The sequence below is a fragment of the Platalea leucorodia genome (genome assembly GCF_965183815.1).
Source record: "Platalea leucorodia genome assembly, chromosome: 3".
NCBI lineage: Eukaryota > Metazoa > Chordata > Aves > Pelecaniformes > Threskiornithidae > Platalea > Platalea leucorodia.
In genome coordinates, this window is record NC_138825.1 from 30,185,503 (window position 1) to 30,200,809 (window position 15,307).

Genomic DNA, 15,307 nt, shown 5'->3' on the forward strand with positions numbered 1-15,307 from the left:
TATTTTCTGTAGATACAGATGAATCCTGCTGATGATGTTCTTTACCCTTCTGCTTTCACCCCAAAGTACATCAATCAGGGAAAGAACAACAAAGGGTAGGACAGTTCGCTTAGGTTACAATTACGTACCCCTCTAGCAACTTTCGTGATATACATATATTTGGTCAATCAACAGGAGCCAAAATACAGTTCAGGTTATAGCAGATCATACATCAAAACAGAAATAGCCTAGAAAGCTGCATCTGGATATTTCATTAGCAATTTTAACAACATTTCTATTAACAAATGTTTCTATTAATTACAGCTATGGACAGTGCTGTTTAAACACAGATTTATATTAAAAATTACACAGAACAACATGCTTTTTTAATTTTTTATTGAATGTAATATTTAACAATTTCATAAACAACTAAAGCATAAAAGACCATCTGTTCACGGTGCTTCCAATCTTCTTTTCCTCCATTTTTCCACATAGAACTTGAATGTCTCCTATAAATGGAGTGGAATGAAGAAGTTCAACATTGTTTCAACTGAAAAGTTACTAATTCTGAACAAAGTCTAATGTCCTGACAAAAGCAAAATCTATTATTCTCTGTCATGCAAAACTAGATCTGTATTGAAGTCTGTATAATTAAGAGAAATACCGGAGAGAGAGAATAAAAGGAAAAGGAAAACCTTGCCAAAAATGCATAATGAAGCTTCTATTACAAAATGCAATAATATAATCAATTTCAGTTTAAAAATGAAAATACTTTTTAACTGCAATCTGCAATTGTGTCAAAAAAATTATGAGATGCTTTTAAAGACCAAGCTGCATTAGAGAAAAATTGAACAGGGAAATCTGAAAATGAATCATTTCAGTGACTTTGAAAAAACCACTCTTATTTTCACTAGCTACATGTAAGGAACAGCCATTCTAGGTTTTAAATTTACACGGTCCAAATAAAAATTGAAATTATAGATTTGCAGAAAAAACTCCACAGCTGTTAAACAGCTAAACCAAACATTTTATGCCAAAATTTTCTCCAATCCTTTGCAAAATGAGAAAATCACATTTATCACGAAGCAATATGGAGAAACAGCACTGTAATCAGGTCTTTACAGAACTACAGAAAAACACTTTTTTTAAAATTAAAAAAAGTGGCTAGAAAATGGTAATAAAGAGTTTGCTTAGAAAGGGAAAATATAATAAGTCTTTAAAAGTCTGCTTTGCTAAAATGGTACTAGTGGACTATTAGTCAAAGGAATGATGTGAAAGAAGTATTTACAGTCTTGACAGATTTAGAGTCACGCCACTTGTCACCCTCAAAGAAGATATATTTGCACAGTTGCATACATCTGTTGGAAAGGCAGCTAGGAGCAAAGCTGCAATAGAAAATAATTCCTGCAGTTCTAAAATCCCATCCTACTAAAGCAGCAACTTGTACTAGATACAAACCAGGTAATTAATGAAAACTAAAACCCATTAATTGTTAATGAAATACACATTCTATAAGCCTTTTAAAGTTCAATTGCTTAGACAAATGCCCCAAGGACATTTGATAAAGGTACACCTGTAGATGAGTGCCTGATAAGGATCAGGTAGTTTAAATATCCTAAGCCCCAAGAGGTTTTATTTCCTCAAGTCAAATCCAACGCAAGATTACTATAGCTCCTGCAACACTCAGTACTTCATACATTACCTCCTTTGAGGAGTCTCTGCAGAGACCTAATCCCTATGTAATTATTCATGCAGTTTGCTTTATTAACACTGAACATACACAATTCTGCAGATCTATTTCTTAATTAGGAAATACTCACAGGGGGTTCAGTGAAAGGGACAGGCTCTCCTACTTTCTTCAGAAAGGCTGCTAAAGATTTCAGAGATAGCTCGTGCAGCTGTATGTTCTTCGCTTTTGCTTTCTCATACACGGCCTTTACAGAAGCAACATCCCCATCCAATTCTGAAGAAAAAAATAAAACCCAAAAAACCCCCCAGTGGTTAAGTGTTCCTCTTTTCACCTGTTTCCATGATGTCATGCATTCCTATTACTTGCCAAAACACAGTCTGAATATTTTAATATACAATATTCCAAATATTCTGGATATTCTTCATATCCTACTGACAATTCACGTAAGAGAACAGAACATACAGCCATTCTAGCTTTCCGGGTTTTTTGAGGCTGGATGATCATTTCCTTCAAGAACGTGCTGGAAGCACAAAGGAGTAAGAGCCACACAGCGAGACCACACCACTCTAGGATGTGAGATACAGAGCCATATGCCTCTTTCTGAAGCAAATGATAAAAAATAAAAACAAAAGCTAGAACAGGAGCCACCGAAGTTCAGCATGTGAGAACTCTAGAACACAATTTAATTCCCTTAAGTAAGGGCAGAATATTGTTATGGTTACATGTGCTGGCTACATCAAAACTATGACCTAAAGGAACAAAGAAAACAAAGGTCAGATGCTCATTTTCGAATACAAAGAAAAACCCATTTCATCCTATTGAGCAGGAGCAGATTTTTCCTGACCCACTAACACTATTACAAACCTTACCTGCTTAGGTAACCAATAACATTTTGCTAGATATTCCATAAAAGGCACCACCCCCTGCAACCAGTTCTAACTAATCCATTCTTCATTTATTTAAAGCACTATTCACTTCTAGCTGTAGAAGATTGGAGTATATTTCTCCTTGCTCTAAAGTGGGAGAACAGAGAAACTCCTCCTACACTGACTGACTCACGCTTAACCACAGACTTTTCTGCTGCTCAGACATTTGCTTGAGAAGCATCAGGATGAAATGAAAGTGACCCCTAACGGTTTTGCTGCTGTCCTCAGGGTCCTAGAAGCAGCACAACAGTTCCTAGCACCTTGCGAACAACAAGTAAGCCATCAAGTCCAGCTAAATTAATTTTGTTGCGGGGGGAAAACGCAAACACCTGCAGTATGGGACCTGTCTCGGGTTCTTACTTGTTCACATTTGGAAACACCATCTTCCCAACCATAGGGGCTCCAAAACCAATGGTTCTTAAAGAAAAAAAAAAGCTTTAATTATGCAGAAATGGATAGCCTGTGTCGCTTTCTCATGAGAAAAAGCTTCCCACTCAGATCTGGCAAGTGGCTGAGCTCCTTTTTGAATGTGGGAGGCTACTGCAGAAACTGCATGAAGCGACGGTTTAATGTTAACTTTCTATTTCTTTAAAACAGAAGAATTTACTGTATGGAAAACAAACCAAAAAAGAGCTAATTCTTACATTGTGTTTAATGGAGCACGCAAATATGATTTTACATATTTCTTTTTTCTAGAAGGTATACAGTAAAGAATTATGCATCTCGCCAGATGAAGGAAATCTAGTCCTGGCAGCGGATTATATCTCAGGACAAGGAAAGGAGTAAAAGTCCCTTTATTTGTTCAGTCATGGATTTCTGATACATGATCAGTCTTCTTTCAGCTGTGACCTATATTCTACTGTATCTTTGCTAAACACATGAACAATTATCATTTTAGTTGTCCATTTATTTTGATAACTATCAACAGTAACCAATTGTAGTAACAGTACTCTTATCTTTCATTCCCCTTTCTAACTAATTAAAAATAACAATGGGCCTGACAGGAGAATCATTTTTTCTCTAGAAAACGATGATACTACAAGGTTGGACTTGGCCCAAAATGAGAAATCACGTTTTAAAGCTTACTAACTGTAAAAAAAAAAAATTCTTTAAAATAAAAGATCTAGCCCTCTTGGCCAGAATACAACCTAAGCAAAGCATTCTAAATTTCAGTTGTGCTAAATATTTTGCTGATGATCCTTTTAACAGCCAAATGAAACTAACATGCTCACCACTGCAGAAAGTATCAAAAATGGAAGGCAGGGATGAGGGGAAGAGGTAGCTACATTGCCGTTCATGTGTACAGGTCTGTACATATTATACATGGTGGGGACAGAATACAGTAAATGCCCCTGAGTATCCTAAGAGTAGGACAACACCTTACTTCTTTAAAACAGGAAGATGCAATAGAAAATGCAAAGATATCCTAGTATCACTCATCCAGCCCAGCCCTGGTAAGGTGGGTCAAGTAACTGACGTGCACTCTTCTACCTGATACAGGAGTGGAATCGATGTCTTACACAGCTGAGATGCTTGCACAGAATAACCTGGGGACAGCTTTTAAAACTCTTCATGGTGGTACTGAATGTCTCCTCTAGAACTCCCATCTCTTCACATACAGTGTGGTTTCACATTGTGTAGTGGCTACTGCTGTTTTAGGTATAATAGAGGAAGCGATTGATTCTCTGCAATCTCTTTATGAAATTGTTGTACTATGATGTAGTTGGAAAGGATATTGAAAAAATTAATTAGTTCACTTACAGAATTTTTACTGAGGTAAAAGCAGTAAAGCGCTAATCATAGTGTAAAGCAGCAAGTACAGTGCTGGTGACAAAAGGGCGGTTTTTTGTTTTATAAAAACCTGTTAGAAAACTTACCCTGCTGTGAATGAAACTATGGGGCTAAATGATTTTGGTAGTGATTGCTGTTTTGAACATTACTAAGCAAGTTAGGTACTACATCATGAGAACTTCCACAAGTTGATTCAAATACAGTGAAGTTTGTATTCCTTTAACACCATACCTTGGATTTAGGTTTGAAGTGTTTTACTTAATTACTCCTATTTATCTCCTCTGTGATAGACTGGAGCACAAGGGCTTCTGTCATATCTTTTTGCTTGTAATACACACGTGAAGAGTATTTACTCCCTGCAATAAAACTGGAGGACTACATCAGAGTACACACAGCAAAAAACGCTACAGCACAGAGAGGCAAGCTTCCAACTCAGTGTTGCCATAGGGGCTATGTGTCCTGGTTTTTCAAGAGTGAGCGTTGCAAATAAATATATTTAAATAAGCAACTTGATTTTTTAGAGTTGTTCCTCTCTGACTTCAACTATAAAGAACCGACTAGCACTTCAACTATTTAGGTAAACCCAAATGAAGGCATCTGGAATATTATCTTTGGCTAAATTAAAACAGGTATAAAGAATCTACACTAATAACAATAAGCTCCTTGCACTTATGATTTTGACACACACACATAAGAGGAACTGATTTACTTATGACTTGTTTCCGGGGGAAAAAAGCTAGATTCATTTTAAAAGCCATTCATTTCTACAGTATTTCTCTCCATGGGTTAGGATGGATTCTTTTTTATTCCACAAAGCCCCTACTTAGCCTCTACTGTATCCTTTAATCTAATACAGCTCCTTTTGTAAAGGATTCAAGGTTTGGGTGAGTTGATTGCTTTTCCAACCTAATAGCTAGGATAGTATACAGACCCAACAGACAAACAACAAAAATCCCAGAAAGCCCCTCACCTCTTTGTGGCTCAAACTGTAAAGCAAGTTACACAGTGTAGCTCCTACTCCCCTTTCTAAGGGTTTCCATGACCTTTCTGAATGTCTCAAGAGTTCTTACTAAAAAGCTATTCCGAGGAGAGTAAATTACCATAACATCTCAAGAGGTAATGGTATGCAGCTTCCGTATCTAGATGCTCAGGAATCAGTTCTAGAAGTGTCTCGATCTTCTTTGCCTATGAAATTTAACACACAGACAAAAAGACCATTGACTTCAAATCTTAAAGAACAAAATAAAATTGCCAAAGTTAGAAGAATTATTTCACATCTTTTAAGTGATATGAACTGTACTGATAACCAGGAACAGACTGTGCAACTGGAAATAGACATAACTTCCTTCCCAAAATTTCATATGCAAATAAGAAATAGTCAAAGAAATCAGGCACAAAATAAAACAAAATACGGGACTAAAACCCCTACTTAAGAAGCCTAAACAGTAGTTTCTCAATTTTTTTTTTTGTTTTAGAAGGAAGCAATTCACCTATTAATGAGAATATGTCAGGGTTTCAACCACTTTTTAAAAAAAAATGCAAACCATTCAGCAGCCTTCACTGACCTAGAGATCAATGGTAGCTACGATCAGTGCTTGAAAGAAGTCGGATCACTAACCAATTGTGCTTAAATTTGGAACCTCCTTCCCTGAACCTCCGATTCCAGTTTCAAAAACCCTCAGGTCTTGAATTAAAAAAAGTTTATAGAAATTAATAACATCTTTATCACATACTACTAACTTCTATGTGTTATTAAAACTTCAGCCTGAAAAGCTAGAACATTTCAAGATTTTAAATTTCTTCTACAGACACCAAAAGATGGTGTTTATCGTCACCATATTTATCATCATCACTTCAACAGAAGAACTTTTAATCTATGAGTATTTAATGGCAATTTCCACAAAACATAAATGTGCATTTTCCCTCATTTGGAAAGAATTTATTCTAGTTTGCCTATTAACGGTCTCCTGATGCTGGTCCTCTATGAAAGAGAAATCAGTGTGGTTTTGCATGTCTGTGTATGTGTTTGGGGTTTTTTTGTTGTTGTTCAGTGTTTGGGTTTTGTGGGGTTTGTTTTGTTTGGTTGGGGTTTTTTTTGTGTGTGTGGTTTTTTTTTGTTTGTTTGTTTGGTGTTTGTTTTTTTTTTTTTATTTTGCAGGGGGCATATGAGGAGGGAGGGACAGGAGTAGAGCAGGCACATAAATGAAAGCATTTTGAATTATACGGAATGAGCACAAAGCCAGGAATCTAAACAGATGCTCAAACTAGATACATGCCCAAACCACCATAACAAGTAATATTAAATGTTTCTTTTAATGTAAACATAGAGGCATTTTATCATTAGAGAGAGACTGAGGTTTTAACTTGCATTTGTATTCATACAATGTAGCCAACAAAGTAAGTCCTTTCAGGTTACGATACTGAACTGGATAGTGCAGTAAAACATTTAAAGCACAGTGTTTGTAGGATATGAAGTATAACATAAAAAAAATGCATGAAATTACTGAAAGAATAGAAAAATATTAAATACACCCTCCTTTCCATCATGCTCCATAAAGTAAATTGTTCCTTTAAATGTAACCAGCTCTGCAAATTAACATCCCCCCTCCCCAAGAAACCTGATAAAGCTGTCAACTGTGAAGTTCAAGATCCAAAACACTTCAACAAAGGTCGATGAAGAAGTATTTTGCTACATATACAGTGATATACATGAAAAAATATTATACCTGTCCAGGTTTAGATGCTGATCTAGCCATAAAATGCGCTAAAGCTCTCTTCTCCTCAACTAATGCACCACACCTCTAAAGAAAAAGAAATAATTAATGTAGCACTCATGACTAGGTTAATGATAAACAAAATGACTAAGGTGAAAATTTCCAATTACAGATGTTTAAAATAATATACTAATATATTACCTATTTACAAGGTAAATAATTGACCATTAGTTTGGAAAAAAACCCCAAACACCACTGAACATAGGAAACAAGTTCATTTCATGCACCATTGTGGTAAGCATTGTTTTTAAAATGATAGGTATAAAGTTTGTTTAAAACAAAAAGGGAAAGAATTAAACTAATACTTCAACATACCACAAAAATGAGGTTTAGGACTGCAAAAGAATGAAAAAGAGAAACACTATTCCTCTCCAATTATACTGCCAAGCATTCACAAGTGAGCTAGGGATCATAAGGTTAATTATACATTTAATAAGGTGTCAGGGAGATAACTGCTCGTTTCTTTATAAAAATTAAAATGTACAAAGCAAGTTCTCTTTAAAGTATAATTACCTACACTTATGCATACAAAGGACTGATTTCAATCTCTATTTTATAAAAGGCTTTCACTGCAATAGACAGTGTTTGAGAGAGAGAGAGAAGTTGAACTTAAAGTTTGAGACAGACCAGATAAATCAAAAATCTATCTTACTTTAGAAACAAGGGCAAAATAAAATATACAAGACAATATTTTAGTGTATGTTCCTCAAAGGTGTCAGTCTTGAAATTCTTACAATGCACAGTGCTTTTTACCAGCTCTGAGGTATTTTATCAGTACCAAAATGTACAGAAAGAGGAGAACACTGTGCATATAAAAATGCACATACCATGAATTTACTACATTTAATTAGTATTTTAGACATATGCAAACAAGAAATTTTGGTTGATGCCATTATGAATGTACTGTATGTGTAATACGATTTGACAAGCTCTTTAAGGTCCAGGTGAAAGGGTGTGAAGCCTCATTCCATCAGGTAAACAGACAAAAACTTACCCATAGTGTTCTAACAAAAAAAAAAAAAAAAAATCACTTTATGGTGATAAACAGGCGAAATATTAATGGAAAAAATTTGCAACATTTTATTTACTGATTCTAGCCATTGTCACCTACTGTCAGTATAAGAAATAAGGACGCTCTGAGAGGAAAAAGACAGTCTAGTCAGAGAAATGTTTTCCACAGCCCCCTTTCATGCTGAAATATCAAACCACTTTTGACTTTCAGCAGTAAAAGCATTCTCCCTCCAGACAGCACAAAAGACACTGTTGCCATTTCTTGAACTTTTAAATACTTAGATGCATTTTTGAAAGCAAGGATTCTCCATGTGTATACTAATATTTCAGATTATTACAAGCAAAATAATTTAGATTGTGGTTTACTTTTCAAGAAAATAATAAACAATGAACAGTGATTATTACTATCTTCTAGTTACCTATTAGTAGAATACTTGATCTATAATAGCACTCAAGAAAGTTTAACACAACTGAAAGTTTTTCCAGCACCATATAAAAACCAAATTTGCTTATATACCCAGAAGCTTCAACTCAAGCTTATCTGTGTCCACTTAACATAAAATATTTTTAAATTCTCCCCCAAGATACAGTATATAAAATGTTATTTCAAGTATGCTATAGAGCCATGAATTTAATTCCAACAGTTGGATGCTGTTGTAATAACAAGTTTTAGGAATTCCATATGAATAGACATTATTCCATGTTTTGAAAAATTTTAAGAACATGCAGATTTTACTTAAAAATGCAAAACCCCCTATCTTCATAAAAGCAAGAAATTGTAACCAATTTTCATTCACTCATTCAATTTCATTCATTTCAAAGAGCAATCAAAAAATCAGGAAGAGTAAAATAACTTGAGATTTTTTTTGCATTTTGATGTTTCATGCTATATAGCAGGGTTTTATATCAAAATTGTAGTCTGCTTTTAATTTAATACTCAGATGACCTGTTAGGCAAAGCAATAAACAAAGTAATATTCCAGAGCAGGGAATATACAAATAATGCACCTCACACCATAGCAAAAGTAACCAACACATTTGCTGGTATGCATTCTTTTCAAAAAATGGTCTTGGAGTATCATAAAACATCTGATGGACAAAGCAGAGCTTTTTCTTTAACAGCTTAAAATACTTAGGAACTGGTAAATGAGTAGTATGCACTACCAGGAGATGATGAGAGGCCTGAGTCTGAGGCAGGAGCTTACGCACAATTGGCGTGACTGCTGGACTGCCACCTGCTGGGATGAGCCTCCCTGATGGAGCCTGTTTGCTCACCCTGCCAGTGGCAGCTCCCATCACCTACCGTTCATCCCACCTCTGGCTCGGCTTTGTCTTTAGCTCTGTACAAATGGCACAAACGCAGTTGTCTCATCCCCTGAAGATCGCTAACTCAGCTGAGACTGTGGGCCAGAGACCAGCATTTGTCTTGTAATGCATCTGAGACACTCAAGTGAACAGGAAGCAAATTGAGCTCTTAATAAGCCTTGAATACAGCATATACAATATAGCAATCAAGTGAAATAAGGTCCGTGAAAAGCAAATGTTACTTCCTTCTGGTTTGCAAATTGTACAGCTCTAAGATATTATTATGTTTACAGCACTTGGGAAATTACCTGAGAAGTTGCAAAGAAATTGTTTGCAAGAAGCAACTGCCCTCTAGCAGAAAACATAAAAGAATACTTGCTTTGGATGGAATTTCAAGCAATATACAAGTCTTCCGTTATTTCCTTCAAGTTGTTACAAGACAAAAAACCTTCCAACTCTGGCGTTCACTACTACTATTAGTACTAGAGTCCTAATAGAATGGAAAAGTCTAAACTGTGCTACCGCTACTCATGCTGTAATTCAAAAGCATACTAGTACTAGCCTATGCTATGCAACACCTCCTTTTGACAATTTCTCAGTTAACCTCTGAAGAGCTCTAAGCATTTCTGTACCTCTCTTGTTATGTCATTACCTGTATCAGCGATCTGGCATCATCCACTCTGTCTGCACTGACATATTGAAGGAAAAGATCTGTGACAGGTCTGTAAATTCCAAACTGACTGGCCAGTCGTTCTGCCATCACACCAACTGCAAAATGATGGGTACATAAGGAAAATCTTTGATTGAAAAGCCACTTTTGTAAACTTCACAGGGATGATTTATGCTGACTGAGCAGGTTTTACATGTAATAGCTCTTTCATAACACCTCTGTCTAGTCAGAATATTTAAATATCATGGCAGTTAACTTACATTTTTCCAAAGCTGGTTCTAATCCTTCCTCAGACACCTTTCTTAACAAATAGGCAATATTTCTGACAGCTTGATCAGGATTCTGTGCACCAGAGATAAGCAGAGGCTCAAGGTATTCCACAGCAGCATCAAGGTCATTGCTAGGAAAGTAGATTGAACTGGCTTAGTTTCTGAAATCAAGATTTCTAAGCCTAAAGAAGCAATTATATTAAAGTTTTTGTTTTCTACATTAAGGTTATATTTCCCAGGAATGGTTGAGTACCTATGACTTCCTTCAGATATTGTAAAAGTGAAACCATTTATGACTGAATGAATAAACTAACCCATAAGTAAAATTTTTAACGACCTTTGACCTGTACAAAGCCTAAGTAATTTTGACACACTTTTTCCCTCATTAAGAAAGAAGAGTTCAGCTAGCTGCTTCAGGAAAATGTGTTCTGCAAATCTAGAGGACAAAACCAAAACATTAACGGAAGGTATCTGAATAATTAATGCATGCAACTCAAGGGTTTTTTTTTTAATGCTATTCAATTAATTATTTACCCGATTTTTCCCATGCCTGCCTTTTTGGATGCAAAAGACAATAGTAAATGTCATTTGGTCAGTAGCTTTGTCTAAACACTTTTAATCTTATGGCCCAAGTATAGCAAATGCTAATAAAATAATGCAGGAGGTATTCACCAAAGTGTAAACTCTACTTCTAGCATTCTAAAAAGTTCAAATGACAACATCTCTTATCAGTCCACTCTAAAAACTAATTTAATTGAGAAAGAAATCAGAGCATAATGAATGCTTTTAGGTGAAGTGGAAACGCAGCACGTTAGAAAGCTATGAAAAATGCTTTGAGAACTGTATCAGAAACACAAATCTACCAATAAATGAACAGGTATTAAAAATATCTGTAAGAATTTGGTTTTTATAGTTCTCGAGGTACAACTTGCAAGATATTTAAGAATATATAAGGTGCATATTATTTATACTGCTGCTAAGTCTTTTCATACATCCAAGCTAGTTTTGGTACGGGAAAAGAAAAGTTGATGCCGCCTAAATAACCTGTGCCTGCATACAGCTATTTATTTATTTATTTATTTATTCTTGTCACCAATCTCCATCTTAAGAACATAGCATGACTTTACAACACTTATGACATGGAAATATAGGAAAATATACAGCTTATGAGACAAATCCTGAAGCCTCTCTCCTATTTGGAGTGTTTAATTTAGGCAAAAGTCAATGCACTAAAACTGTGTGCCAAGGACCACTCAGATCTAAGTATTTACAGGATCAGTCCTTTATAGACAGATTGTTTTCAGGGGCTGAAAATATAGTGAGCTCACTACTGGAACTGGCCTGCATGGTTCTTCAATTCAAGTCCTCTTGCTGTTCCAAACACTTCAGTGACTATCCTCTCTGGTCTGGCATGCCTGAGGCGATCAGGTATCTGTTATGTACTACACAGCTCTACAGCTTTCCTGCCAAGTTAGACACAGGAGCTCTACCTGATGAAACTGGTTTGAAATAAAATAACAGAAAATGTAGGATTCCTGAAGACTGGTTCCTGCAAAGCATATTTGAGAAGTTCATAGTACGCCTTTTTTCCCAGAAGCGCTTCCCCCATGCAGTTTTATACAAAGGATAAACTAGCACAGCACCAACGTATCAACTAAAACTAAAATGCTATGCAGAACATGATACTGAATTAAACAGTTGAATCAAAGGATACTCAAAGTGTGCAGATAATTATCATGATAGAAACTGTGGCCTAAAACAGCACAGCAGCCAATTTTTTTATACTTCTGACAAAAAAGAAAATAAAACCACTCCACAGATACACGTCTGGCTTTCACATTTTGAGGGTAAACACAATAATATTTTGTGATTTCAACTACTGGAATAGGGAGCAGATTTTTGTTTCCAAACAAGTATTATTTGCACAATCGGTCGATGCTAAGTTCCAAGATTTTTTAGGTTTATATTGATGAAGTAATTCAATTTTACATTCAGATTTCATAGGGCTTTTGATCTAACACCAAGGAGAACATTTTACATGAAGTGTAATACGTTAGAACAGAGGCATCAAAGCTAAATTACGCCACCAGAGAAGACCTTATGCTCTCTGAAGTGCTTCATAGCTATCCCTGTATTTCATTAGATGATGTTCAACCCCAAATGTGTTTGGGAAACGATACCAGAACAGAACTGAACAGCACACTGCTCAACTTGACCAGAATTTTAACATCTAGGACGCTGTAAGAATGGAAACAGAATGAAATGGATAATGCAAGTGATTTCCCACCACTCTGCATAAGGTAATTACATATACCAGCCCTAGAAATACTTACTTCTTAGTATGAGCCAATGCAACAGCATTAGCGATTAGTGAGGCAGAGATACCAACTGATTTTGTGATGTCTTCCAGCATGTTTTTAAGTTCTTGCAGGTTCTTTAAATCTCCTTTTTCTGCCAGAGTCTGAATGAGTGCAATAACTGCTGGTCTAGTAGGCAACAAGCCGCTGTCAAGCATTCCTTTTAAAACAGCCATGGCATCTAATGATGGTAAAGAAATAAGGGAAAAGGAAATCAGATCTTAGTTCAGAAGGCAACCATGCTGCTGGTATCATTAACCCTACCCTTTTTAAAACACGTACAGAAAATAATTTTCTTGCTGAACTTCAGCCCCAAAATTGCTATAGTGAATTACAACTTGAATATATACACACACAAATAAAAACTTTCAACAGTAATTCAGGTTAAAATGCTTTAATAGTTGCTCAATAAAAATTATTAAGATAATTTTAACATGTAATTCATTAATTTTAGTATCCAGCTCAAGGAAAGCAGCTGTGTCATAAATGTCCTCCCTTATGACTTTAAAGTCATGACCTTTTCAGCTTGTTTTTTCTCCATACTATAATCGATTTTCATTACTACAAACCAAGACTAAATATAGTTTAAAAATGTAATTCATTATTGAAACTGCTGAAGCCTAGTATTCAGATTTATCTTTTTAACTGTGCATCAAAACTTTGTTTACCAACATTTAACTTTTAAACATAAGCACAGAACGCAAGTCTCCATACGAAACAAAAATAAACTCAAAACTGGACAGTTACCTCAAGAACTCCTAAAATTATAGCAATTACCTATGTTAAAAATGGTCAAAAATCAATCTCCTGTCCATCTGCCACAAATTCCCCAAATCCACCGCAGATGTAGTCACCCTCATTTCTCTAACCAGAATTCTTGTCAATTTACATTATACATGAGCAAACACACACAGAAAGACATGCCCCTCTGGTAAAAATCTCTTACTCCTTACCAGCACAGGCAGGATTAATCACAGATAATAATTATAATACCAAGGGATAACACTTCTAACATAATATACACCCACTTGAACTCCACAGCATTAACATTCCAATTCAATATGCAGGTACTGCAGAAACCAAACATTACCTTTTACAAGAAAGGAAGAAAAAACATCCTGTATGCCTAACCTTCCTTCACAGCAAATTCTCTTTCTGCAGCACTCCCCCCTGCTTTTTTCGTTTCTTTTTAGGGAAAAAAGGAACAATACATCAGGGGCAAGATTGCCAAAATTTAAAAAGCAAACTTAAAACACATGCCAAGTTCAAGTTCTCTCCTGACTGTAAGTGCGCACCTCCCTTTAGCATGGAGCACGACCAGCCTTCTCAAGAACAAGGACAGAGAATGATTTCAAAGTTGCATATGTGCAGCACTACTGCAAGAAATTATGTACTAGTAGCATACTACATAATTCTGCTGGTATCTTTTTTTTCCTTATGCAAAAGCATTCATTATTACTAATTAATAATTCCTAATTTAATCCCTTGATTTTTCAGTACTTAAAAGCAGGTAACTATGTGCTTGTGAAAACTGACCATTTATCTTTTAAAAGGCTTTCCTATAGACTCTGCAAATTCCATACCGTGAAACTCAAGTTCTGACTCTTAAAAGTAACCTGGGTTTTACCAAGTTCTTGTTAGAAGATATTAGAGCTCTTACAAGTATACTGAGGGACCTACATAAAAACTTTTAACTACACCACATTACACAGCGAAGAATGATGGTGAACTGTATGGGGAGGTGACAAAGCACACAAGCTTTACACAAGTGAAAGCCTTCACAGGGTGTCAGTCAAATGGAGCTCACCACCAAAAGATTACAAAGAGACTGTGCCCAAAAATTTTTTGGGTAATCTATGAGCCTCGGAAAATTACCAGTATGGTTGAAATATTTAGTAGTTTGCATTTTCAAGTCTTCACTTACAAAAAGAGCAATATCTTTCAAATTAAAATAGAAACAAGGATCAAGTCTGACTATTCAATTACCAAAGTAAAACTTGTTCAATGCCCAAGATAAAGGAAAACATAATTTTGCAAACCAATGTAATTCCACAGACTTCTTGAGAAACTTTGTATTGTGCAAAAAGAAACAGAGTACAGCAAGGGAGAGTGTTGGTGTGGCAGAGAATTTATTACGCTAGCTAAAAAGAAATCGTGTAGTTAGCACAACAAATTAGCAGAATACAGAAACATTAGTGACGTTCTGAAGGGAAGATTTTTGGTATGCAATATTTAGGAAGAACTAGCAAAACTTCATGACACACTGGACACCAAAAAGCAGAAAATTTCTTAGAATAAAATTAGACAGGAAAGTCAGGTGAAGGACGTGAAAGCTGCGAAAACTTAAGACTTGCCAACAGCAAGAGAATTAATTGCATTCACCACAGATACTTCAGTCGATGACACCTGGCAGTGACGTCAGACTGGAGACTGAATGGGGAAGGAATTTGAAAGAAGACAAGTTTATCAGCCGCAGGAAAGAGTACGATTGAGAAGATGCGTCTAAATGCTCATCTTAGAGTACTTTAACGCAGCT

General features: G+C 35.8%; 1 protein-coding gene across 1 annotated transcript in view; it reads right to left on the minus strand.

Moving 5' to 3' along the window:
• Positions 1 to 358: 358 nt before the first annotated feature.
• Positions 359 to 15,307, minus strand: part of LRPPRC (leucine rich pentatricopeptide repeat containing) — a gene marked incomplete at its 5' end in the record, with an annotated part of 93,661 nt that continues 78,712 nt past the window's right edge. The window contains 7 exons of the mRNA XM_082305813.1: positions 359 to 488; positions 1,800 to 1,942; positions 5,487 to 5,571; positions 7,113 to 7,187; positions 10,128 to 10,243; positions 10,406 to 10,545; positions 12,748 to 12,952. Of these exons, the coding sequence (XP_082161939.1) occupies positions 432 to 488; positions 1,800 to 1,942; positions 5,487 to 5,571; positions 7,113 to 7,187; positions 10,128 to 10,243; positions 10,406 to 10,545; positions 12,748 to 12,952 (821 nt within the window). The 3' untranslated portion in view covers positions 359 to 431. The remainder of the gene's footprint in view (positions 489 to 1,799; positions 1,943 to 5,486; positions 5,572 to 7,112; positions 7,188 to 10,127; positions 10,244 to 10,405; positions 10,546 to 12,747; positions 12,953 to 15,307) is intronic.